Source organism: Henningerozyma blattae, chromosome 10, assembly GCF_000315915.1.
Source record: "Henningerozyma blattae CBS 6284 chromosome 10, complete genome".
NCBI lineage: Eukaryota > Fungi > Ascomycota > Saccharomycetes > Saccharomycetales > Saccharomycetaceae > Henningerozyma > Henningerozyma blattae.
Window position 1 is genome coordinate 256,294 of NC_020194.1, and position 27,527 is coordinate 283,820.

At 30.9% G+C, this 27,527-nt stretch overlaps 8 protein-coding genes across 8 annotated transcripts; 2 read left to right on the forward strand and 6 right to left on the reverse strand.

Annotated features, from left to right (window-relative positions):
• Positions 1-590: 590 nt before the first annotated feature.
• On the reverse strand, positions 591-3,842 carry RBH1 (Rbh1p; the record flags this gene model as incomplete). Its single annotated transcript, XM_004182583.1, has 1 exon — positions 591-3,842. One exon carries the CDS (start codon positions 3,840-3,842, stop codon positions 591-593), a length of 3,252 nt encoding a protein of 1,083 aa, XP_004182631.1.
• Positions 3,843-4,698: 856 nt separating this feature from the next.
• On the reverse strand, positions 4,699-6,153 carry MNN11 (alpha-1,6-mannosyltransferase; the record flags this gene model as incomplete). Its single annotated transcript, XM_004182584.1, has 1 exon — positions 4,699-6,153. The coding sequence occupies one exon, from the start codon at positions 6,151-6,153 to the stop codon at positions 4,699-4,701; it is 1,455 nt and encodes a 484-aa protein (XP_004182632.1).
• Positions 6,154-6,284: 131 nt separating this feature from the next.
• Positions 6,285-6,674, reverse strand: GON7 (chromatin DNA-binding EKC/KEOPS complex subunit GON7; the record flags this gene model as incomplete). The annotated part of the gene is made up of 1 exon (XM_004182585.1): positions 6,285-6,674. One exon carries the CDS (start codon positions 6,672-6,674, stop codon positions 6,285-6,287), a length of 390 nt encoding a protein of 129 aa, XP_004182633.1.
• Positions 6,675-6,890: 216 nt separating this feature from the next.
• Positions 6,891-9,545, reverse strand: TBLA0J01180 (uncharacterized protein; the record flags this gene model as incomplete). The annotated part of the gene is made up of 1 exon (XM_004182586.1): positions 6,891-9,545. The coding sequence occupies one exon, from the start codon at positions 9,543-9,545 to the stop codon at positions 6,891-6,893; it is 2,655 nt and encodes an 884-aa protein (XP_004182634.1).
• A 1,452-nt stretch (positions 9,546-10,997) lies between these two features.
• On the reverse strand, positions 10,998-12,848 carry TBLA0J01190 (alpha-mannosyltransferase; the record flags this gene model as incomplete). The annotated part of the gene is made up of 1 exon (XM_004182587.1): positions 10,998-12,848. The coding sequence occupies one exon, from the start codon at positions 12,846-12,848 to the stop codon at positions 10,998-11,000; it is 1,851 nt and encodes a 616-aa protein (XP_004182635.1).
• A 2,658-nt stretch (positions 12,849-15,506) lies between these two features.
• On the forward strand, positions 15,507-19,127 carry SWE1 (tyrosine protein kinase SWE1; the record flags this gene model as incomplete). Its single annotated transcript, XM_004182588.1, has 1 exon — positions 15,507-19,127. One exon carries the CDS (start codon positions 15,507-15,509, stop codon positions 19,125-19,127), a length of 3,621 nt encoding a protein of 1,206 aa, XP_004182636.1.
• A 456-nt stretch (positions 19,128-19,583) lies between these two features.
• On the reverse strand, positions 19,584-20,276 carry TBLA0J01210 (40S ribosomal protein uS11; the record flags this gene model as incomplete). Its single annotated transcript, XM_004182589.1, has 2 exons — positions 19,584-19,987; positions 20,267-20,276. 2 exons carry the CDS (start codon positions 20,274-20,276, stop codon positions 19,584-19,586), a joined length of 414 nt encoding a protein of 137 aa, XP_004182637.1.
• A 1,395-nt stretch (positions 20,277-21,671) lies between these two features.
• SNT1 (Snt1p) lies at positions 21,672-26,921 on the forward strand (the record flags this gene model as incomplete). Its single annotated transcript, XM_004182590.1, has 1 exon — positions 21,672-26,921. One exon carries the CDS (start codon positions 21,672-21,674, stop codon positions 26,919-26,921), a length of 5,250 nt encoding a protein of 1,749 aa, XP_004182638.1.
• Positions 26,922-27,527: the final 606 nt, after the last annotated feature.

Below are 27,527 nucleotides of genomic sequence, written 5' to 3' on the forward strand. Positions count from 1 at the left end.
TCATATAAGGAACTATTAATATATACAACGTAATTTAATACATCTATAGATATATTCTAGAATAAGACATGTAAATATGCATATTAATTTGTTAAAAAGTACAAAATATTGAATTGTTAATCATGTGTGTTTCAAATATAAAATGGAAAGGAAAGTTTTTATGTGACAATGAAAAACAAAATATAAAATTCACTTATAAAAATTATTTATCTGTACCTTTGTTCCTACGACCTCAAAATATTATTAAGCAAAGTCTATTCTTAGAATATTAATACATAATAACACACTTAACTCTGCTAGGAGTTTTATTAATATGCATAATAGTACTATTTCAAACTATTGCAACAAGAATACCACTAACAAAATAATATACTAAGTAAAAATAATACACTTATCAAAGATAATTCTAATTTTTTTAGAAGAAACATGTAAAGTGTTTAAAGTTATTAGAGCAAAAATATTAATAGTTAAAGGAAACTTATTATATACTAAATTAACAACAACATCAATAATATCCCGAAAAGCATTCGTGATAGTATTTAGTGAAAATTCATATATATATATATATATATAACAAAAAGAATAGAATATCATATTCTTGAACAAACCAAATTATAAATTTGATCTGCAATCATAGAGTTATTAAATTCAAAATATTGATTATCTTTAAAACAAATACCTTTTTTGTTAATTCTCCTAATGTTATTAATTGGACAAATAAAGCTATGTTTCGTATTTTCGTTATAATATACAATATCGATTTTAATACCAATTCTGATATTTTTGATTTCTTTAGAGAATAATTCTATTGTTCCAACATTCTGAAATTGCCATTTATGGCCATTTTGTTTATCTTGTTGTTTCTGTTTCATATAATGTTTAACCTTAACATTGGTTAATAATAAATGAGAATCAATGTTTTCCAAATTCTTTGCATTAGATGTTTCTTCGGTTGAATGTGTAGAAGCAGTTGCAGAAGATGCTCCATAACTATTGTCACTATTACTACTACTTGTAGTCGATATAGTAGTCGTGGTGCTTGAAGTATGCATGCGAGATTCATGGTTATTATTAATTTGGCCACTAATACAACACTCGAGCATATTCATAATACGTTCACCGTTAACACTTCGAATGCTATACATATTCATTTTGGTATTGTCTGATGTAATACTTTTAATCTTGTTTAATGCAGGCAAGGCAATTTGAAGATCCTTACCAGCACTTTTACGAATTTTACAGTTCTTATTGATTTCATAAAGCATTTTACTATTTTCTTGATTACCTTCTTCATTCTTAATTATCATCATGATTCTCTTATCAGATTTCATCCTGATCAATTCTAGTTTTAATTCTAATTTGCTAATTAATTCCCATCTCATTTCATTCCATTTGCTTAATTTGATGTTACTTATTTGATAAATTACTTCATTTTCAACGTTTGAAATATATTCTGGGATATCTAAATCAGCATCGTCGATATTGTTAATAAAGTAAACACTTTTTGCAGAGCTTGGAGTTTGAACATTATTAAATAAACTTATATTGCTTCCCTTTTTTGTTGTATCGATATTAAGCTTCTTTTTGTTGCGTGAATTAAATAGACTTAACAGAGATGGTCTTGTACTTAGCATTGGTTTATAAGCTTCGGGATTGAAAGGTATTGTGGATTGTGCTTGCTGTGATTCGTCATTATCGGATGTAGAGTGATCTTCGTCCTCATCATCAGCTTGATTTTCTTCTTCATCTTCAGATATAATGCTTTCTGCATTTTCGCTATTCTCTTCATTAATTTTATTATGGGTATCATTTATAGATAAATTACGAATTTCATTAATTGATTTAAAATCAATATCAATTATTTTGTTAGGGGTAAGTATTGGTTGCTTTTCATTATCATTTGGAAATTTATCATAATTATTAGTTAATTGAGTAGTATTTATACTCGAGTAGTTTGTCGTGGATTTCATGGTATTAGAATTTGCAGTAAATGTATTTCTTCTAAACGGATTATTATTAGGTTTTAATGTATTATTATTATTATTATTATTATTATTATTATTATTATTATTATTATTATTATTATTATTATTATTATTATTATTATTATTATTATTATTATTATTATTATTATTATTATTATTATTATTATTGCTTAACATAGGATTATTAATTGACATACTATTAATGTTTAACATATGTTTATTATTTAACATACTATTATTGTTTAACATACTATTATTGTTTAACATATTATTATTGTTTGGAATATACTTTCTGTAATAATTTTTTGATGTATATTGTTTTTGAGTGGGCTCAGTATTAGTACAGGTAAGTGGTCTATAATTTGGTTTATTTTGATTATTATTATTTTTACTAAAAGTTGAGTTTTTATTATTATTACTTGAATGCATATGGTCGAACTTCTCATGATTGATAGTACTAGCAAAAGAATCATTTGAAGCAACTTTATCAAGCATCGTATTACTTTTCTTACTAGCTTCCATTGATAAAGAAGAAGGTGGGTCATCTAAATGGTTTAATAAAATTGGTAGTGATTTATTTTTAGATATATAAGAATCTAGATTATCTTGTAGTGGCTTAGAGCGATGTAAGTATGAGAATGAACCAGTGTTTTTGTTACTATATGTTAGTGGGTTAATATGATCAGTATCACTAACATTGCTTTTATCTATTTGAATTTGCATTTTAGAATTTTCTAATTCATTGACAGTAATAGGGGCAGATACTGGTGGAGCAGTTGGATAATTGTTCTTAGAATTCTTGTTTAATTTAGGAACTTTTAATAACAACCCTGAATTATTTGAATCAGTCGAATTTATTAAACGTACTTGTCTTTGATTAAATGATCTACACTGTTTTAAATTATTATTAGGAATAGTTCTTTCATTGCGATTATAATTCATTGAAAATAATTTATTAAAGTAAAGTCTCCAAAAAGTTTCCCATTGAATTGGATCAATACAAGTCAATTTGATTTCTACGCCATTGCCAGTCATAGTTTTTAGTTGAATACCATTTTTCAAATATGATACAATTTCTAAATCACTTGCACGAATCAAAGGAAATAATAATGATCTTCCCAAATTTAGTAAGTTATTATTACCATTTATCAGTTCATTAATTAATTTTTCACCAGAATTTGTCATATACGGTAATTTTTGGCAATTGACTTTAAATATAGCCAATTCACCGTTATTTAATTTGAAAATTTCCACTAGAATATTTGAAAAATGAAATTTTTCTATAGATATTTTAAAATAAGCTCTAACAGAGATATCTTCTAACTTAATTATGGATGTTGAAATTTTTTCATTTTTATAACTCAATAAGTCGATGACTTGATCAAATTTTAAAGTATTACAATTGATAATATTATAATTTATTTGAAATTGATGTTCAAAACTCATTAAAAGTTTTTTCAAACTATGGAAATCTTCATTATCGGTGGTGTTATTAATGATCAATTGAGATAAAGCTGAATAAATATTTAAGATAGAATAAAGAAAGTCTAGTTTCCCACCATTTAAAAGAGACAGATTTGAAATCTTTTGGTTTAATAAAATTTTAATACTAGAGAATAAAATATTATTAAAATGGGTTAAAATATCCACATTTCTCATAATAGAAAACAAATCTTCTTGAGTGTTGGAATTGTAATTTATCAGAAATTGGCAGGAATTGATAATTCTATTAATTTGGTTTTGAATTTCCTTCATGGGATCCAGCATTGAAGATTTGCGATTGGAAACACCAGTACAAATATCTAGCAAATTATTCAATATGTTCAAAAGTTGAACAGTAGCAGTGGACATAGTCATTAGTTAAGTTAAACGAGCGTTAATTGATTAGCAATTTGGTATTTGTGATAATGAGAAACAAAAAAAAGAAAATTAAAAAAGCAATGTAATGAAATACAGATTAAAATACAAATAAAATTAAAATATAATCAAAATGACAGATGGAAAAAAGACAGTGTTGAATAATCTTCTGAGAATGATAATGTCCTGGTTTATATGAGAAAGGCTAAATAGCAAATGTTAAGCAGCAAATGATAAAAGAGACAATTTTATAAGCAAAAAAAGTTTTCCTTCGTGGGTGGGTTAAAAAAAAAAAGAAATTAAAGCAAAGAATGAAACAAATAATACCAGATATATCTTAAGTATATAAAATTATTGATTATTCTAAGTGACTAAATTTAAGACTAAAATTTTTGGTTCATATATTTTTATAAAGGTGATAATAAAAACCCTTTGTATTTTGAAATAATCTAGAGTCTAAGCAATGAAAAATTCTTTGTTAATTCAATTAACTTTCTTCTCAGGGCACTAAGCCTATAAGCCGAAACATCAATAAGCTAAAAATGGAATTTCTGACGCTTTAGCGTAAATACGCGGAAAACACGTTAAGGCAAGACGCGTGAAAAAAAGAAAACAAAGAACGATGGAATTGGAAGGTGGAAGAAAATTTGATCAGATAAACACGAAAAGAAAATAGGAAGGGTCTATGTGTTTCAAAAGAAAGAATTTCTTGTAGGAACGTTTGTTGGGAGGAATGTGGTGTTGGAAGACTGTGCAGAAAGTGAAGTATGCAGTATTGAAAGATTACGTAGGAAAGTAGAGTAAAATGGAGTAAAGTGGAGTATGTAGAGTATGTAAAGTATGTATTAGTGGGGGGCTATAGTTGGGATCTCAAATACATCTCGTCGATAGTGACAGGGCATGAGTTAAACAAGACACAATCACTGTAGTCAGCGATGAAATCACCTTGGGTGAAATAGGCCACGTTTTCGACGGGTTTTGAAGAGTCAACTTGAGCTTCGTAAGTTGGTGCAAATTCCTTTGGCGAGATGAATTGAGTCTTATCTGTGAATTTGGAATGGACAATAATCATTCGCAAATATGCATGATGCATTCTTTCCCAACGATAGTCTCTAATTAATGGATCCATCATGTAGTCAAGGTATGATTTTGTGAGATCTGTGTTTTTCATAATGAAGTTGGTTAATACTAATTGGCCGGCACCGTTCTTCATAAATATCATATCAGAGTTGTCAAAAATTTCATTAGGACTCATGTTGGTATTGTGTTCATCTCTCATTATCGCTTTGGATAATTTATCAGGGTTCAAGAGATGTGATTCAATGCTTTCATCAAGGTTCATGATCATAGACTCCTCATTAACAAACATAAATTTTTTAGCATATGGGAAGGCATGCATAGCTGCTCTCATCATCATGGCAACCACTTGATCTCTAGATTCAGATAGTTTCTGGTTATTCAATAATGGGACAAATTCTTGATACCAACGAACGTAAACACCATAGTTATGTTTCTGAGCATAATCGACTCTATTTTGAACAATTTTAACTAACGAATTTGAGTCATATCTATCGAAATCAATCAAAGTAACGACAACAGTCTCAGGATAAGTTTGAGACTTCTTATAGATCATCTTACCATGGTCCAAAAATGATCTCTTGACTAACAACACTTGATCTTTGGTTCTCTTGATCTCTTCATCTGATAAGGGCTTATCCTCTCTTTTAAAGATAAATTTGCTTGACCCATCAGCATCTCGTCTTAGAATATACAGCCCAGGGATCCCCATCTCTTTCAGAATTGATGCATGCTCAACGTGAGGGAAAATCAAAGGTGATGCACTTTGAATCTCGTTCGTGTATAGACCCAGAGTATCACGTTTCGCTCTCCCACCTACTAATGGATTACTCGATTTGCCCATAGAATTATCACCTGTAAGCAACAAGGAGAACAGCCCATATAGAGAGAATAGCAGAAATGACAGTATCAAAGCCACCCGGAACTTGGCCTTCTCGCTTCTCAGCGCATGTTTCCCAAACACTGTTTTCGAGAGACTTCCACTGTTTGTCTTTCTATGGTACCCTCCATTATTGGTCTTATTACCCTTAGGTTTCATGACCATCTTATACAATGCTATAACTGCTAGTATCAATAACAAAACGGCGTATTGTTCGACCAATCTTAATGTTTGAAAATCTACAGGAACTGCTGCATGCTGCATATATATGCCAATTACACAGATCTCGAGCAAGATGTTCTTGCATCTCTCGGCATTTGTTTCTCGTGTCAGATTCGTCGATGCGTCGATCATTTTTCTACGCGTGCAAAGCCGTTCAACACAAGCTAGATACTCTACTGGTAAATGCTAATGCTAATTAATGCTATACAAACTCTATACAAATTCTATAGAAATGTGTCATATAAGTTTCGATGAAATAATGACTATACGGTATCTGTCTCTTCAGTGTCATCATCGCCACCATCCAGTAAGTGATTAATTTCATCATTAATTCTAGCTTCTTCTTTTGTATCAGTAAGTTTGGTTTTCTTGGATTTCGCTATTTGCATCCTTTCTGTTAAGAATTCATTGATATCATCTTGGATACCTGTCAGATTGCATCGTAACTGACTCAAATATGTTAATTGACCATCAGGTAGCCTTCTAGGACCACTGGGCCTATCTCTATCGATTTGACCTGCTTTTAAAACATACTCACTGGACCCAGTGGTTTTACCATTTGTAGTTAAGTATTTAGCATCATTACAATTCACTTGGAAAGTTTTGTTAGGGATATCTGGTGAGGAATATGTTCCTGTTATTAGTTTAGACATTTTGATGGGCTGCTATTAGTAGGATGAAGCTATATTTTATCTAATAAAATTCTGTTCATTTTCAAATCGTCGAGTTCGGTCCGGATAAATGTTAGGCCGTATAAAGGGACATTATTGCTATATATATCATTATATATATTATTATATATATATTAATATTATTTTATAAAAGGAATGTAAAAAATAAATAAGATGAATTCACATGATAAGAAAAAATTACATCGATCCGTGGTAACTACCACCAACTAGCGATTTATTAGTATCTACTATATTCCATGAGCCTCCAAATGGATTAGCCATATCGATTTCTTGAGATTGTAAGAACAAATTACTACCAAGGTTTTGGCCACGAATGGTGAACTTAACTGTTACACCCTTTTCAGATTCACGTGCAAGTTGGTCAGTCAAAAATCTAGCAATTAATCTTTGTTCTCCGTCTCTTGGTATAATGATAGGGTCTTTAAATCTCCAAGCAATTCTTCTGTTCTCTTTACTGAAAGAGCCTTGTGGTTTGGATAAAGCACCAATTGTATTACATCCTTCCACAGAGGTAAATACTTGGAAATCTTCCAAAACTAATTGCTGAATTTCTATTGGTGCTGTTGGTGAAACCTTAATAATCAAAACCATGCTGGCTTGGGTAGGCTCAAATTTCCAAATTGGCTGAATTACAATTGGTGCGGGAACATTGTTAACAGAATACTTGATAGCACCTAATGTTCTCTGATCAATAAATTGAGGAACTATTTTAAATTGTTCTATATCTGTCTTCTGAACAAAAGCTTGGTTTAAAATAACTGACTCGAATTTAGATGCATTGGAAATTTTCAAATTAATACCAACTGGCAATAGTGTAGGTGTTAATGTATTAGAAACATATTTTAATGCTATTTCCCCGACTAATTGAGAATTAACCAATACACCACTCTTAAATTGTGCATTAATAACTTCAGCTACACTTGCGTTCAATCCAACCTTAGAAGTTTCAAAATTAGAATGTTGAAATAATGATTGGCCTGATGCTAATGATGTAGTACCAGTGGATTGAGGATCCAATTCTTTCAATTGGCCGGTAAACTGTTGAGGTAATGGTGTTACTTGATTGGCTAATACGTTGGCTTGCGTACTACTAACCATATTTAAAGCCTGTCCAATAGAAGATGTGCTTTGTCCAGTAAATCCTTGTTGTCCTTGTAAAGGAGCAGCTAATGAGGAAACTTGTTGAGATGTCATAGACTGAGGTTGTTGGGGTTCTAATGGTTGTTGCTGAGGCTGCAAAGGCTGCAAAGGCTGCAAAGGCTGCAAAGGCTGCTGTTGTGGTTGCAAAGATTGTTGTTGAGGAATAACAATAGAGTCATAGATACTTGTACTAGTATGAGATCGTTCATTTGGAGATGGACTAAAGGATAAATTGGTAGAAGGTGACATGAAAGGAGTTGTGGCTGCTGGATTCAAAGTTTTATAATTTGACACTTGCTGTGGGGATGAAGTAGAAGGTTGCTGTGGAGAAGGCATGGGTGTTTGTTGTTCTGAAAATGTATTTTGCATAGTTACAGAGTTAAATGGATTGTAAGTAGTTTGTTTTGGGTTTGGTGTAGGTTCATGTTCTTCAGGGATTGTTTCTGCACCAGCATGGGAACCAAAATTGTCATGTTCTCCATTAATATTTTCTGAAGGCTGAGCAGCTTTATCCATAGAAGATTGTACGTGGTAATCACGTCTAGCTTCATAAGCATCTTCCTCATCTTCTTCAGGATGTTGAATAATATTACCAGTACCAGATTGATTTGTAGGAATAGATTGAGGTGGAACTGAACCACTGTGTGATCTACTACCATTATTGGAAGTACCTGCACCTTCAATTTTCTTTGATTTAGTTCTTCTCAAGAAAGAACCGACTTTGGATTTCAACCCCTTTTTCTTACCAGCACCATTTAAAGAAATATTATTTGTGGAGTCTGAAAATTCGCTATTCATCAAATTACCAGCTGAGGGAGATCTTGAACCAAACTTGTGACCAAAAACAGATTTTCTTTTATCATCTTTTCTTGGGGTAGTTTGTAATTGTTGTTGCTTTAAATCTTCATTCTTCATCATAGAGACACGTGAAAACATATTAAAATCAAACTTTGTTGAATCTTGAGCAAATCTTTCAATTTCAAGATTAGGATCAAATTCAAAATAATTTTTCATTTCTTGTTCTGTATGTTTTGTAGAAGAGATTAAATAATCAGAAATTCCAGTTTGGTAAGTCAGCATTGCATTTTTCATACCTTCTAGACGGGAATAATCAACTTGTTCAAATAATTCAAATAGATATGGTGCTTGAGAATCCCATAATCTCTCTGCTTCAAAGAATTCATTAGTATTTGTTTTATTAGCTTCTTGTTTGGATTTCATATTTTGAACATTTTCAGAAAGTTTCATATAGTAAATTTTTAAATTTCTTCCCCATCTACCATCATTTTCAGTGATTCCTTTTAGCATGCCAAGGACATCATTTTCCAAAGCTCTATATAATTGTGTGTTTGCTTTGGCATCTGCTTTTAATCCAGCCATTGCGGTTTCCCAAACCATAGAAACATCACCTAATGAATTAAAATTAAATAACTGTAATTCATCTTTGGTTAAGACCCCTGCTGCTACCATTTGGGACTTTAATTTTTGATCGATATCCTCATTAGCCATTATTAATTTAGTTAATCCATTTACATAATTTTTCTTCAAATCAGAAATACCTTTAAATAAGTCATAAGTATTTTTGTTCATTAATTTGGCCTGTGATAATCTAATTCTAATAGTTTCTGTAGATTCGAATGGTGCTTTCTCCGTTAGAATTGTCGTAGCATATTGCTGTCTTTCTTCTGTCATGGTGGATATTTTGAATTGAATGTATATAGTAGTAGATTGTTACTTATCAGTTATAATATAATTGTGGTGGTAATCAAATTTAAACAAGACCTAAAAGTTAGAATTGAGGAAAATAAAAAAGATAATTAGTTACACAATTGACAGAGGCACCAATGTTTCGCGGAATATAATTCAAAGATAATTATCAGGCTACTCTATCATCTATTATATATCGAATATAAGGAGCAATAGGCTTACCCAGAAGTGGGGTTTAACCCTTGAATCATTGTCGAGCAAAAAATCAACTCCATTCCAGGTAAATAGAATTAGAATTAGGGGATCTCTTACAGGGCACGGATAAATGCATTAATCCATCTATGCACAATTAGCCCCTTTCAAAACCTATTTAACTATTATATTCAGAAGTTTGCAAACTCATCGATCAACTCCAAAACAAGCACGTTAGAAATTACTAAGTTTGCAAAGAACAATAAAGCAAAGATAAGTAAGTAGCAAGCCAAAATCACTTAATAATCCAAGAGGTACCAGACAGATATCGTCAAAAAGAAAGTAAAAACAAAAAAAACAAAAAAAAGAGTTTGCCCCAGAATAGTGCCTAGAAAAAGTCCATGCATTGGTCAATTATTGGTCAGTAAACTGTAATAGACTCTGCACAAATAACAAGGAGTTTTATTTAATTAGATATGTACAATTCCATCTTTCCACGGGCCATTCTAACAAACTAATATAATAGAAACAAAATAAACAGAAAGTATAGGAACAACTTGACAAAAAATTTCTGGGAATCCTGAGAAGCTATTTTTTTCCTTCTACAGTTAAGGCAAAATGCTCTTGTAAGTAAACATTACCCTTAATAAACATTACTATTAGAGAATCACTTGAACTAGATTCCTAAAGCAAAGAAATAAGTGAGAGATTGAATTTCATTATTAACTATGAATTTGGTAAAAATACTATTATTGCGGAATTTTCGTGGAGGTGCTCCTTGTTTTGTTTAGAACACGATTGATAACCCCTTACTGTAAACTTCAAGAAACAAAAAAAAAAAAAAAAAAAAACGGAAAAAGTGTAATTTAAAGGAGGTCAACAACAATGCTTGAATAAAGATGTAGGAATTGGAACTGAGATTATGTTTAAATTTCTATAGAGTATAATGTATAGATAGATGTATTAATCAAGAGAAGGATAAACTGATAATACAAATAGTGGAGTTTTAAATGCCCCAGCTGACAAATAGTTACAGAAGATATTTAGAAACGCGTAAAATAGGTATGTACATATCGAGCGTCCAAATAAAATGTAGAATGAATGAATTGTTCGAAGATAATGTGAATATGATGTTTCCTTAATGTGGAAGATTCAAAGAATATGGAAGTAAATGCACGTTAGACAATCTTTGTAGTAACTCTGAAGTTTTGAGATAGTTTGTTTTTTTTTAAAAAAAAAATTCTTCTATAAAAACTTCGATTTGGATTTTTTCTTTTTCGAAGAATGAAGAAATCTAGTACGAGTCCTTAAAAAAACACACATGAAATCCCAATTATTAGTATTAACTTGCCCTCTATAAAATCCTAATTGCTGAGTTGTATTCGTGGCAGATATAGACAACCTAGTGTTTATATTTGTATTTTTATCATTTGCTTCCCTTTGAAATTCTTTATCTTCTGGACTTGGACATAAAAATTCATGTAAAGTGTTAAAGATGTAATATTCTAAATTCATACCATATTTGTCATTTTTGTATAGACCCTTTAATGGTTTACCATTTTGGTCAAAATATAATTGACCTTCTAATAATGACATGGGCTCTGCCTTATGCAAACTATAATGAGCAAACATGACATCTATATTGTTTATATCCATCATATCTTCTTCGAAATGTTTTTTCAAATTATAATCAGTGATGTAATTTTCATATTTTGCATCATCACCTTTAGCTTCAATCCTTGCGACTTGATAATTCTTATAATCTTGATTAAAATCATGTTGTAAAAGTGCAAGACCTTGGAACCCCATTGTGGGGTGCCAAAACCCATCAAATTCAGGTGGGGTTTTAACTTGATAGTATGGTTGCCCCAAAACATGAGCAGCAGCAATGAATGTATCTTTGTCTCCAATCCCTGCGCCTGCTTGAGAAAACATATCATAATAGATGGCAAATCCAAAATAATTGAAAAATATGGATAATAATAATGTTTCAAAATGCGTCTCTTTATCTACTAACATTTGACCTGTCTCTGTAGAGGGATCACTAATAGTCCCATCCAAGTCATGGAATGGGATGTTATACTCATAATCCTTCACACTATTATCTTTATCATATAGAGGAACTGAAGATAAATCATCTTGAACATATCTAACCCTTTTCTTCAAATCATATTTAATGTTAGAAATGTCGTAGAAATCAGGTGGAATGGTTCTTCTCCATAAATCTGGCCAAAATATTAGACCTACCTCTTCAAATGCTGGTGTATCAAAAACGTTGTCAAGGTCTTTGAGTGGAAAATTATCTGAATCCAAAAAAAGAGTTTTCTTAAAACTTGAAATCCAAATAGCTAAACTCTTGTATTGAAAACCATGAATATCTAAATCCTGTAAGATTTCTGCAGGTAATCTATCCGTAAAATAGATACATTTGGCGTTTAATGTTGGCAACACATCGTTGCAAAGCCAAGTATCATCATACATCTCTTTATCACTTGGTGGAATGACAACTTCCACTGGTAAAGTAGTTCCCTTTTCTCTTAATAATTTAATCATGAGATAAGCTAATAGAGAATATTTCCCACCACCAACAGTCACGATTCCTCTTCCCTTGGGGAATAATATATCGGTGTAACTTTTTTTCTTTTTAGATAATTTAGTGACACATTTATTTATATATTCAAGTTGACTTTTAGAAATTTTTTTGAAATCATGTTCTTGTAAACTATAACAATTTTTCAAATTATTGTAGGAAACTGTAGATAATTGTTCTTTCGATGTAGCATCAAATGTAATATCATTTTGTAATAAACATTGATCATTCAATTGATCTAATATCAAAGGGTTGTTCTTGTAGTCATTCAATGGACTCTCTTTGATATGTTGGAAAAGAAATTTGTAAAACGAATATATGGAATCATCAGCTCTATTTGAATTACTTTTTGGTATTACTGAATTATTAATGATAATTTGTGGTAGGTTGTCATATATACTAAATGTGTCATGTAGTTGAACGTATATTATAGATAATATAAAGATTATCCCCAAAAATATTTTCTTATACTTTAATTTTATAAACACATTTCTGACTTTAATCATTATGCGTTGTGTCTATATGTATGTATGTATATAAAAAATTTTTTTTTTTAAAAAAAATCAGAGATAATTTAAGTCCTCTGTATATAAAATTGAGTAATCCTCATAATGCATTACGAATTTCAATAGAATATTTTTTCCCAAACTTCACTAGCATAAAGAAATTTATATGGTTAATATATATAATTAAATGGCAGGAGGGAAAAAACAAACAAACAATATTTTACTGTATGATGCAAGAAATAACAAGAAAAGTAAAAATAAAAATAAATTAAAATTGGTAACAGAAGCATCCGGACAATACTCTTTTAGCAAGGAATGAAAGTGTATAAATTGGTTGATCTAATTTCGATAAATTTTTTTTGTTTTTGAAGTATCATCTATTAATACTGTTATGGCCGCATATGATACAAGAAAAGTAGGTTAATACAAGAAAGAGAAAAAAAAATAAAGAAAAAGAAATTATACTACTAAATAAGTTGCCATATTATTAAACAAGAATCATACCAACTAAAATTATTCAGCATTATTACCATCACCATTGCTGATAAATTGCCTAGTTCATAGTCATGACGGAATGTTCAGTCTTTAACATATAGAAACATTATTATTATAATAGTAATAGCAATAATAATGATACCCTATAAAGAGAATTATCGATATAGAAGAAATAAAAAAAACTCTCCCCTCCCCTAAACTGAAATACTTGCTAAACGAAGCCCGTTTCCATTTACAGAAATACTTGCCTTTATATGTGAAGTTTCGGCCGAGAAATATCCTTTCGGAGTATCTGGTAGGCACCCCTTTCGTATGTCGGAGAAATATATCACCGTATATCCCAGTACAATTTAGGACATGCATCCCTATTTCGGAAACGCGTAATATAGCCTGGGCTCCTGAAATAAGAAAAGGCTCTATATAAATAGTGCCTTTACCGGAAAGAGAATATTATTTTAACGGTGTTTACGTCTTAGGCTATATTTACAGTCCCTAGCCTTTTAGGGTTCCTGTGATAATTTCCGTTTGAGGATACACATCCAAGAGAATAAAGCTTGCTGAAATACGTCACAATATATATAAATGCTGTTGGATGTTTGATTTCGTCCATATATATCTACCACTAACTCCTGAAAATGAGATTTCAGGGATGCTCTGTGATCTAATAGCAGGCGGTTAACGAACTGCTAACATGTGAAGCACGAAAATAGATCAATAGAAAAAAATATATATATATATAAAGGGTGTCTATGGAACTGTCGTAAATCCGGGAACTTATGACGTCTTTTTCTTTATCCTTGTTTTGGCTGCTAATCGTGTAATAATACGCATCAGCACTTCCGAGAAAAAAAAAGGGGGAAAAAGCATTCTGTGTAAAATAATAAAAAAGAATGTCGTTCATCACGAATATTTCGATATTTCTTCTTCTGGAAAAAATATAGGCTACAACATCAGCATGGAAGTCATCAATTCCTATGGGAATTCCCGGAAGATCTTGGTTTTGTAACCTACCTATTCTGGGGTACATTTTGCCGTTTTAGGAATGTTGTCGTGTAAAACTTTGCATCAAACACTACTATCTGGAGCACTATCCACCTTGGAAAAAGAAAAAAAAAGCATTGAAAATAGTGTGAGGCGCTTCCATTTGAAGGCGTACCATGAAAGTAGGGCAGCCTTTGGGGTTCGTTTGGGTTACCCAATAAAGACGCGTAAGCTATGGAACGAAAAAAATCGCGTTCCAAAAAAATTTTTCTTCCAAGATTCTCAATGCCAGACGCGTTAAAACACGAAAATTGGGAGGAAAAAAGAAATTGATGGGCAAAATAAACAAAATAAACAACAACAACAACAACAACAACAACAACAAATAACAACAATAACAATGACACTGTGAACTGGAACAGCCAAAATCTAGTTGAAACCGTGTTTTGCTAGTTGTGAGGGTGTTTCAATAGGCTCTTCTTCTCCTCATCACCAAATCGACGATGGCGTGTAAATATTCTTGATCTCATTAGCATTCATAATGCAATTTGTATTCATTAGTAGTTACTAGATACGACAATAGCATTCAATAATTCAGTGATTAACAACTCAATTACTCGTACAAGCCTACCTGGATTCTGGTTGTAGAATTCAATTAAGTGTGATTGACAATTTTTTTTCTTTTGGCTAATATTTTATTCTTTTTTTTTTTTTTNTTTTTTTACTGTTTCTTTGTCTATTTCCCATTTTCAGTCTTCTTATTTTTACTTTCACTTTTATTATTCGTCTCAACTCTTACTTCTCGTTGGTATTAGTTTAAAGAAAAAAAAATAAACAATCATATCATTGTTCGATAATCATTTCCCAAGAACTTCAGTCATCCTCTCCTTAATTACAGAAAAAAAATTTTTTTTAAAATAAAATTAAATATAACACGAAGTAAACACTCATCTGATAATCATTATTGACACGTTAAAAAAAAAATATCAAGCATACATTTAATCCTTCTCTTCTTTTTTTTTTTTTTCTGATTATTTCAAATTGATTATTTTTTGAGGAGTAACAAATAATAAAAAAAACCACATCAACTTATCATAGCATATCCACGAATCACAAATCAAATTACGTTAGCCTGACTTTAAAGGTGTATTCATAAATATATATATATATATTTTTAAAGAAATGGGTAGATTTCCATTGCATATACCAAAGGGGTTCCATGAACGAAGGCAGCAATATAGATACGAGCAAAACCTTCAATTGAATATGCATCCCAACAATAATGATGGTACTAATTCTAATCATCGAAATTTAGACCATTCATCAACATTGAAGGCACTCGATACCATCGTGAATACTAATTCTAATGATTATGATCATGAAAATGATTATTTAATGACTAATGCATCTTTTGATGATTATGATGAAGATATTGATAATCATCCTAATCCAAACAATAATAATCAAAACATTTCGACTGGCAATCTCATGAATGATGATATGAATAATTTGAGTACACTTCAATTAACCACATCTAATAATAATTTAAAATTCTATCCGTATTCAAATTCAAATTCAAAATTAACAAGAAGTGAAAGAACGTTAAACTTATCCCTAAGTGGTACTCCCACACCACCAAATATTCAGACGAACACGGCTAGTAATAATGGTCCTAATAATATCATTATTAATACTCATACTAATAATACAACTAGGTCAGCCACTCCAATTAGAATTACAACTCCCATCACTAATACACCAATTAATCAAACTGTACTATTGAAAAGATTATCATCGATTAATAACGAGGAATTAGATTTAAATAATAATAATAATAATAATAATAATAATAATAATAATAATAATAATAATAATAATAATAATAATAATATCAATAATAATAATAATAATAATAATAATAATAATAATAATAATAATAATAATAATAATAATAATAATAATAATAATAATAATAATAATAATAATAATAATAATAATAATAATAATAATAATAATAATAATAATAATAATAATAACAACAATAATAATAATAACAACAATAATAGTAATACAAATAGTAATAATAATAATAATAATAATAATAATAATAACAATAATAGTAATACAAATAATAGTACAAGTGCTAGTGTATTTAGCCCTTCCACTCCTATTAATTTAAAGAGAACTGCATCTAAATCTGAATTATCACCGTTTTTAACAGATCATCAAAAGAGAGGAAATAATAAAGGGCCATCTAATTTAAATGTTGGATGGTCATTACAACAAGATTCTTCTACAAATCCTACTACATTTAATTCCAATTCAAACGCAACCTCAAACGCAGCTCAGAATGAATCCTTTGTTGTTGCATTACCTGATCAATCTGCATTTTCTCCTAAAAATACTGGTTTAGTTTCAAAAATTCAAAAATCTTCATTACCTTATCCTAAAAAATTAAATTTACCAACTACCCCAGTAAAGAGATCACCATATGAGGATTTAAGTAGTAGTTCTTCAATATATCCTCATTCTTTTTCTACCATGATTAATAATATATCACCAAGTTCTCAACATTTTAATAATCATTATTCCAAATTAAAGCATATTTCCAATTCAAATATAAATTCAAATAGTACATTCAATTCTACAAATATTAGTTCAATTCTAAACACATCTGTAACTAACAACAGCAATAATAATAATAATAATAATACTAACAATACCGCTAATACTTCTGTATTTTTACAATCTCCTTCAGTTAATCAACATCAATCTCACAATTTTAATAAAAACAATATCCCAAAGATTTTATTAGACAATGAGCATCTATTTTCATTACGTGATTTAGATCCAAACGTTATAGCTGAATCACAATTAAATGCCAATAAGCATATACATTTAAATCCAAATGCAACAACTCCAATAAATAAAAATAAAACTAAAAAATTTAAAAAATCAAATAAAAATTCCAATATGTTTCATAAAAATAATAATGATTTAACTAATAGTTTACAACAATTTACTGATGATTTATATGGTACTGAAGAAGAAGATGACGATGATGATAATATCATCGCTGATAACGATGCATATTCTCCATCAGCTGCCATATACAACTCAATAAGACAAAGGCCGCCTGGTAATTCTAATCGTCATCATAGTAATATTATAATTAACAATGGTAATTCAAGAAATGATAATGATTTCATTTTCCAAAGTACAATCACCAAGAATGGCAAAACTAATCAAAATAATAATATGACACAATTCCAACCACTTATCTTAAGAAATGAACCTGACACTACGCCTACCAGAAGGAAATCCATACCAAGTAATATTAGTGTTAATAATAATGGTTTAAATATTCGTTCATTAAATAATGAACTTTCTTCATCATTATTTGATACTGATAATATTAAAACTACCACAATCGATAGAGATTCTATGGAAGATTCACCTCTAAAACCTAGACGTAATATTAATGCTAAAATTTCAGGAAGTACAAAGAAATATTCAAATAATAATAACGTTATAGGATCCACTACTGCGGCTACAAATCCAGATTCACATCTTTTTGAAAAATTTTCTAATGTAGTGATGATTGGTATAAGTCAATTTTCTACTGTTTATCAAGCCACATTTCAATTAACAAATAAAAAATATGCCATTAAATCTATTGAACCTAATAAACGTAATCCCTTAAAGAGAATTTTACAAGAAATCAAATTATTAAATAAAATCCATGAAAATGATTTGGACCAAGAAGGTAAAGAATATGTAATTGATTATGTATCATCGTGGAAATTTGAGGGCTCATATTATTTAATGACCACATATTATGAAAATGGTAATTTAGATGACTTTTTACAACAGCAAATTATACCAAAGAAAATTAGATTAGAGGATTGGAGAATTTGGAAAATAATTGTGGAAATCAGTTTAGGGCTAAGATTTTTACATGAATCATGCAATATTGTTCATTTAGATTTAAAACCTTCTAATATTATGATTACTTTTGAAGGTAATTTAAAGATTGGTGATTTTGGTATGGCCACTGAATTACCAATACTTGATTCTGCATTTGAAAATGAAGGTGATAGAGAATATATTGCACCAGAAATTATTAGTGAATCTATTTATGATTTTAAAGCAGATATTTTTTCATTAGGTTTAATAATTGTAGAAATTGCAGCAAATGTTGTATTGCCGGATAACGGTAATGCTTGGCATAAATTAAGGTCGGGAGATTTATCAGATGCTGGTAAATTAAGTTCTACAGATATTCATTCAGAATCATTATTTTCCAATAATTTTAAAGTGGATACTAATATAACAGAGTTTTCTGATATGTATGTAGAAGGTGAATATGAAGATGATGAAGAAATCAATTATGGCAATACTAATAATGGTAATATTAGAAATAATCATCCCACGATTAATACAGGCACGAATAATCATGTTAAAACTAACGCTATTAAAAATGATGAAATTAATAATATTGGTAATAATAATAAAGATTTACGTGATGACCAGCAGAACAAAAAATATATGAATAATAAAATAAAAGAAAATATCAAAGGTCATAAAGATATTCCTGCTTGGGCCCCTAGATTTTTGGTAGATGGAATTTCATTGGAGAGAATGGTTAAATGGATGATTGAACCAAATTATAAGCATCGTCCAAGTGCTAGTCAAATATTGAATAGTGAGGAATGTCTATACGTTGAAATGACAAGAAATGCCGGTGCAATCATTCAAGAAGATGACTATGGTCCCAAACCTAATTTTTACAGTTCTGTATAACGATTTTTTTGATTCATTTTTATCTCCCTCACCCCGCATTGCATTTTAATTATATTCTAATTGATTACTGTATTATTTTATGACGTTATGATACACACTTGGCTGTGTTAAAATTTTTACTTTTCCTCTCTTCTTCACTTTTACTGTTTTTTCCACTTTATCTCATTCTTATTCACTATTTTTTTAATTTCATTTTTTATATTTTTTCAAAAAAAAAATAAAAACAAAACATTTTCAATTGTATTCAAATTACTAAGGACTCTCTCTTTCTTCCTTTCTCTCGCTCTTTTCTTACTTTAAAATTCATAATTACTAAATTTTTTTTCGACTATATATCGAGTATATAAAATATTATGATGTATTCTTTATAGTAGTAAATTATTATGATGTTGCATATTTTTTAAAAAAGACATATAAGTATATGTATATATAATACAGAAATAAAACGAAATGACTCTATAATCTTCTACCTCTTCTACCACCCTTCTTTCTGGTGGAATCGGATGGAACTGGAGTAACATCTTCGATTCTACCAATTCTCAAACCAGATCTAGCCAAAGCTCTTAAAGCAGCTTGACCACCTGGGCCTGGGGTCTTGGTTCTAGTACCACCGGTGGCTCTGATCTTGACATGAACAGCAGTGATACCAACTTCTTTACATTTGGCAGCTACATCTTGAGCAGCCAGCATTGCAGCATATGGGGAAGATTCATCTCTATCAGCTTTAACCTTCATACCACCAGTGATTCTACAGATGGTTTCCTTACCTGATAAATCGGTAACATGGACAAAAGTATCGTTGAAAGAGGCAAAAATTCTGGCAACGCCAAAGACTTCAGAGTTATTACGAGATGATTGAACTATTCCAATTGTTAGTAAGTGGATTTTTATATATATATGTGTATAAGAAAAATTAAGTGAGATAGACTACAACTATTAAGAAATGTCAAAGATACTAGAGTGCTAAGGACAGGTTAATTCCGATCAGCGGTCATCAACGAGTTTTCAAGTCATTCAATGATACCAATACAAGGAACCTCTATTGCCTTTTGTTATGCACTCTGTCAAACAATGATATTCCAAAAAAATTGCAGAATAACTGACTTGGTTTTTCATGGGATACCACCCCATATACATACCAGTAGTCATTCCAATTTATTTGTTTGTATGATGTTTTTTAGAAAAAGGAAATAATTTTAAAAGAATGAAATTTTTTATTCCATGTATTTTCTCCAGAACCTACTCTATTTATATAGTATACTTGTCATGAAAAATTTGCTTGACCTTGAAAAAAAAATAGAAAAAGAAAATAAAAAAAAGCCATCGTATCCCAAAACGGCGGTCTATCCCGGTGACCCAAAACAGTAATTCAACACGACCTCCAGATCCCCGTCGATCGCGACAAAGAAAATACAATAAAAATAAAAAAAACCCTGAAGTTGCCGCCACGACTCGAACGGTGGAGGTCAGCCGGGTAATCACTGCGGCAAAACTGGTGCCCGCTGGAAAAGTTGGGAGAGGTCAAAGAGCTACCTCTGGGCATTGGTAACAGGAAAGAGTGGGCGGCTATTGAAACCTAAAGACACTTTGCTCTTAAGAGAAAATAATCAGTACAAGGGAAAATAGATGAGAATCATCTAATGCTGTTGAAAAAAATGCCATTTCAAGAGGTTTTCTAGCCGTCGATTCACGAAATTTCTACGAGTTATTACTGTATACCAGGTGTGACAGTCACGGCTGGGAGTTCCCACTATGATCTAGTGCTAGAATGGTCAAATCATTAATGAAATTATATATCTGCAACGGTATATGACGGTTTTATCATAGTTTAAAAGTTTGTTTACCGCTTATTAAGAATGATTATTTAACATTTCGGTTATAGTCATTTTGACTTTTCGGAGATTCGAACTACCGACTTTTTTCTCAGAAATAGATAAAAAAAAGAAAAAAAATAAATTCAATTTTCGGATGATTTTTTCATCACGTGTTCGGTCCGTATTGCATGACATAAAGTTTCCCATAATCTTATTTTTTTCGCTCTTTTAATAATTTAACCAAAAAAAAAATCGAAAAGGAAAATTAAATAAATTAGAATTTATTTATTTGATCAACCAAAAAATAAAAAAAAATAACGATCAATTTGAAGAGAGGCAAAAAATAAAAAATAAAATAAATAAAAAACACAAGTACATTAGGTATACCTATTTTGAAAAATTTGATTACTAAATTCTCCTGGATTCTCCTTTATATATATATAATTTTTATTCATTTCCTAGAAAGAACAAGAGATAAAATTTAAAGATTAGAAACAGAAGAATATTTCGATATAGAATTTAGTTATATCATTTTCATTTTGATAAGGAACTTCATATTATATTTTGTTATTCATCTGATTATAGATAATTCATCACTGAATATTACAAATTGACAGTACAGAATAGACGGTTACAAGCACACCGCTATCTATTATTAATACGAATAGCTAAACGAACTTTCATTCACGATTAGATTGTATCTCCGTATCTACTCCTTTATTTTTCTTAAATGGTACATCATCCGATACCTTCTTATTACAGAGGGTCGCATAATAATAACAACAGCAATGGTAATGCTAACGAACTGAATAGTAATGGTACCAACACTATGGACAACTCGTTGATGAATATTACAAGTAGGAAGCGATATCATTATTCAAATCCGAACTTAAACCATTCGATTAATAATAAATCGAAAAATAATTTATTTCAAAGGATTGGTAATCAAAGTATACCCACTTCATCTGCAAATTCGATACCGATAACAAATGGTAATCATACACCAGTCCCCAGTACAAAGCCGACTTCAAGGTACGGACCAAATTCACGACCTACTACTTCGCATAATAATAATCTCCACAGTAATATAAACAATAATACAAAAATTTCAAATAATATTAATAATACTATGGCACCCATCACCACAGGTACTAGTAGGTATAAGTCTGTGGAAAATGATACTCCTTTTTCTGCCGGTGCTGATCATTATTCAAGGTATTCGGGGAATTCCACATCTTCTACCAATATCAATACAATCCATCCCACATCAAGCCGGTATAATAAATCATTTACTAGACCAAGATCGGTGGATAATAATATATCGGGCATGATATCAGGTAATATACCTCCTTCCTCATCATTAGATTCTTTAAATTATTATAAAAGCTCAAACTCATCAATGATTAGTAATAATAGATATCGTCATCGTAATAATAATTCTCCAAGACCATACTGGAAACCTAATTTTAAAAATAATAATAATAACAATACTTTATCATCTAATAATACTAATAATAATAATAATAATAATCCTAAGTATTCAAATAATCAAATATCAACAGATTATGATAATTATTCATCTAATCATAGCCAGGCCTCACCAATTAATAATCCAAATCTAATTAATCCATTTCTTACCAATAAAAATAAGCCTTCGTCAACAACTCATTTGCAAAAAAATAAAACTCCATCAAATACCTCTTTACACAATAATGTTATTCATAGTAATGGGATAAACAATTCAATAATATCTCCGATTAAAAGGCCTTATTCAACTGATGATATTTCGCTTAATACAACAGCGCCAAATGTAACTACAAGTGCAAATAGCTCGTCTTCTTCAAATTCAACTGTAACAACCCCTATTTCCAAATCAAATAATACTATAGAATTGAATGAGCCGCTTAAAAATGAATCTCAAATTAGTGAACCCCCCAAATCTGCTTCGATAACAACTGAACAGTCATTAAAAGAAGATACAAAAGTAGAAACTCCGCAGCCCAAAACAGATATCAAGGTAGACGAGACTGAGAAAGATGATATTAATGAAATGCAAATAATAAACAACCCAGATAAAGTAAGCTCGTCTGAGAATGCTATCGAAGATAAAGCAAGCATATCGCCCCTTAATACAGATACTACAGATTTGGATCCAAAATTCCTTTGGGCACAATGCCCACAACCTACAGAAAATAAAGATATTAAACATACTGACGATAATAATGAAGATGAAGATGGTGATATAGAAATGGGAGAAGAAACAGAAGATACCAAAGCAGGTCAAGATATTATTGTAAAAAAAGATGAATCTTCTAAAAAACTTATAGACATTAATAAAAACCCTTCAAAGTCATCTTCTGATTATGAATATTTAACAGATTATAAATTACTTGAAATGGACATTCCAAAGTTACAAAAATATATTGATACACCCACACCATATCCTCCACCGATAAGAGAAATTTCCTCGTGTATTTTTCCAATGAATGAAATTGAAACTAAATTATGGTATTTGAAAAATTTGAAAAATGATATTCAAATAATTAATGAAAAATATTTACCAAAGACTTCCAAATTAACTATCAATTCATTATCTGAATATTCATTTTTTAACAAAAATATTATGAAATTCAATAATACTTTAAAGTATATTCTATTGAGGAAAAATTTAAAATTAAATAAAAAACTATACTCATTAAATTTAAAACTGAAATATCAATACTTGAACGAGTTAAATAAAAATTGGAATGACAATAATCAAGTATTGAAAGATTTATCAGATAAATTACGTAAAGATGAATTAGATTCTGTCCAAAAATCAAAACAAAGAAATAGCTCCTCTCGGAAATCAAAATCAGATCATAAAGATAGAGATAATAAAAGAGAAGATTCTAATGATAGTCTTCATAATTCTACTACAAATAACGATAATGACAATAATTCTAATGAAATGGAAACAAATAATTCATCATCTTCCATATCCTTAACAAGAAGAAGAAACAGAGCAGATTTTGTGGATGACGAAGACATTGAAAATGTTTTATTACAGATTGATCCTGATTACAAGCATCAACAATTAGCTGCAAAAATTCCAGATTTGATTCAAAATCCAATCAAACGATTTAGACTCAGATTTCAAGATGTCAATAACTTAGTCACAAATAAAAATAAGTGGGCTTCTAGAATTTTAACCGATGGTGTAGATAATTTTACAGACCTTGAACACCAAGTATTCCTTGAAGCATATTTAAACCATCCAAAAAAGTTTGGCAAGATTTCGAATTTAATGAACTTCAAGAGGTCTCCAGAAGATTGTGTTTTACATTATTATAAAACGAAGAAGGAAGTCAATTATAAACAATTGATCATAGAAAAGAATAAGAAGCGCAAGAATATTGCAAATGCCAAACGGAAAATCAAGAAAAAGGAAAAAAGCAATAATAGTGTGGTTTCAAATAATAATGCTAATACTTCAGTAAATGATATTTCAAATTCATCTATTGATGTAATAAACCAATCTTTAGAACTTGAACCTTCAAATACTCCTATTACTTCTACTATCGTGGCCGATCCTGTTGTACCAATAGTACCAGTTACTGAAGCCATATCTCAGCCAACAATTTCACCTTCTATTTCTGCCAATGCCATTACACCTCCAACTATCGAATATGCATCTTACAACGATAGGCATTTTGTCTCATCTGCTTCCCAAAAATCACCAAATGATGTCATTACGCAGCGTACCATTTGTAACGATACTCCCATTGCCGCAACTGATACACATATTGAACCTATTCCTATTACTAATGGAACTATTACACCTATTATTAATAAGACACCAGATACAAACACTTCTCATCAAGATATCACATCAAATATTCCAGCTAAAAGTAAAACACCAGAACTACCAACACAAGAGTCTGTTGTGAAGAATGATGTAACTTCAATTCCAAATATGACTAATAATTTGACAAATGTCAATACAACATCAGATACTTCAGTTACTTCACCCCAAATTGCTATAAGTGAAAATTCTGGAAATGAATCAAACTTTACGGGCAAAAGAATTCGCGATTTATTGGATAATTCTATAACAACCACTCCCACACCAATAACTACTCCAGTTATGCCTCAAGTAGCATCATTTACCAATTCTGCCAACTCTAGTAATCCTCTAACAAATTCGCCTAAGAATTTAACTACTTCATCGCCATCTATGGGTGATAATCAATACGCTAGAAAAAGAAATAAGCATAATCCAGATCATAAATCTAGTTACTGGAGTGTCAAAGAAACAAATATGTTCCCAGAATTGTTGAAAAAGTTTGGTTCTGACTGGTCCTTAATCTCATCCGCCTTAAATACGAAATCCGCAACTATGGTGAAAAATTACTATCAAAGAAATTGTAACCAACTGGGTTGGAAGCAAATTGTTGGTAAAGCAGATCAAATCAAAAAGTTACATTCTACTCATTCTCAAGAAGCTATTAGTGGTAATTCTGAAGCGGACGACACTACTTCTGGTACAACAAACGTACCATTTTCATCTCCAACTCAACAACACATGAACATAAATGCAGCTGTTCAATCTTATCCTGTGCAACCGGTTGGACAAATTACATCACAATCACCTGTCACAGCTATTAATTCTATGCATGTACCTCAACAGCCTTTATCAATTCCATCCCAACAACAACCAACCGTAGGATATTTCTTAAATCGTAACCCTGCTACAAGTCCTCTTGAAAATTCTACTAATTCATTGACACCAGATTCATTAAGCTCGAAGCCTTTTGAACCACCGGCCACAAATCAAGATCTATTTTCCAGGATATCTACCCTAAATACAGAATCAGCTATTCCTGCACCCACTTCACCATCGTTTCAATTTGGCACTAAGCCTGTAGATAACAAGAAATTAACTGCACAACTACCTCCTCAATCTCAACCACACAGCCTACCTCAGCAGCAAGGCTACTCAAATTCCTCCTCAACTTCAGCTTCAGCTTCACCATTAGTTCAACATCAAACTCCGTCTCAATATCCTCAAACTTCACCAAGCTCAGGATCTACTAATCTAATTTCCAGTGTACCACCTGCATCAACTGTTCCCAAGATTTCAAACATTTTGAAAGTGCAAGTTGCACCACCAAGAATCAATTTACATCAAGATCATATGAGTAATAGTATTACTAGTTTGTTAAATACAGATACTGAATCATATTATCAACCTCGTTTGCCATCATTTTTCCATCAATCTACTGTGAGGACTACCCCTGATTCAAGTTCAACTAATGCAAAACCTATGTCTCCTATTTCAAATGGTATGAATGGTAATATTAGCCCTACTGTACCTATACGTTCTCCATATTCAACAATATCACGTCCAGATGGATCAGCTATTACAACGGCTAACACGAATATGATAGCACCTGCTGCCAGCGGGCCATCACATATAATTTTGCAAGAGCCTCAGCTGCCAAGGAAGCAAAATATCAAATCGAATTCCATTTCATTATTATTAAACCAGGAAAGTGGGAATGTCTTGCCATTACAATCTACCAGGCTATCAGCATCCCAATTACCGACAAGTCAAATATCTAGTAATATACGCTCTGAATGTGTTAATAACGTCACGTCTACTACAAGAATGATACCTAACCTTCCTAATATTTCGACTACTTCTAATTTAAACAAGAATATGAGCATTAATAATACTATTACAAATAACAACAATGGTATGTTACCTTTGCAAAATCAAATCCCTCGTTCTACAAATGATGTAAATACCATTAATAACAGCAATGTTGGTACTACAAATACAAGTGTCTCAAGACCTCTTTCTAACGTTAATGAAATGCAAATGAATTTCTCACTTGATCCATTAGCCGCGCTTGCAGCGGTTGCTTCTGCACCAGAAGGAATAGATCCTACTGCAGCTAACTCACCATCGACTTCAACGCCTAGAATCCAAAAATAAGGATTGGTTCTTTTCTTGAAGTAACCTGAAGCAACTTATTTTGCTCTTTGTTGCTAGAAAATAATGTATATTGCACTTATAACAGGAACACTCACTACAAGCTTGTGTCTCTCAATCCATAATTCTTTTTTCCCCGCATACTTTAGCACATGCTCCTTTTTTTGATCTATTTTCTTTATTAGCTATAGTTTTTTAAAAAATTTTTAACTATTGGTTTCCAAGCTTAGGGCATTCATTCATCCAATTGGGAAGCTCTTTGCGCTGGTCGCCTGCTTTGTAACACTCTCCTATAAATTTGTAACATTAGTCTCACTCTGTCTCTTCTCTTCCGTCTGAGACAAAATAACGATTCGACAACCCTTTCCTTTTATCAAAGCTAGTTTCTCCTATTCCTAATTTCTATGATGGTAAGCTTGTATTTTATGGTAATTGATACTTTTAATTCTACCTAGAACAAGTAAAATTGGTGAATAAAAAATCTATACAATTTGCCTACTAATTCTATTTCTGGCCATTTCTCCCGTTTCTGAGGTTGATTGTCCTTATTATCTTTTTAGGTTTGAGAATGGTTTAAGTCAGTTCACTGCACTACCTTTCTAGGCGTTT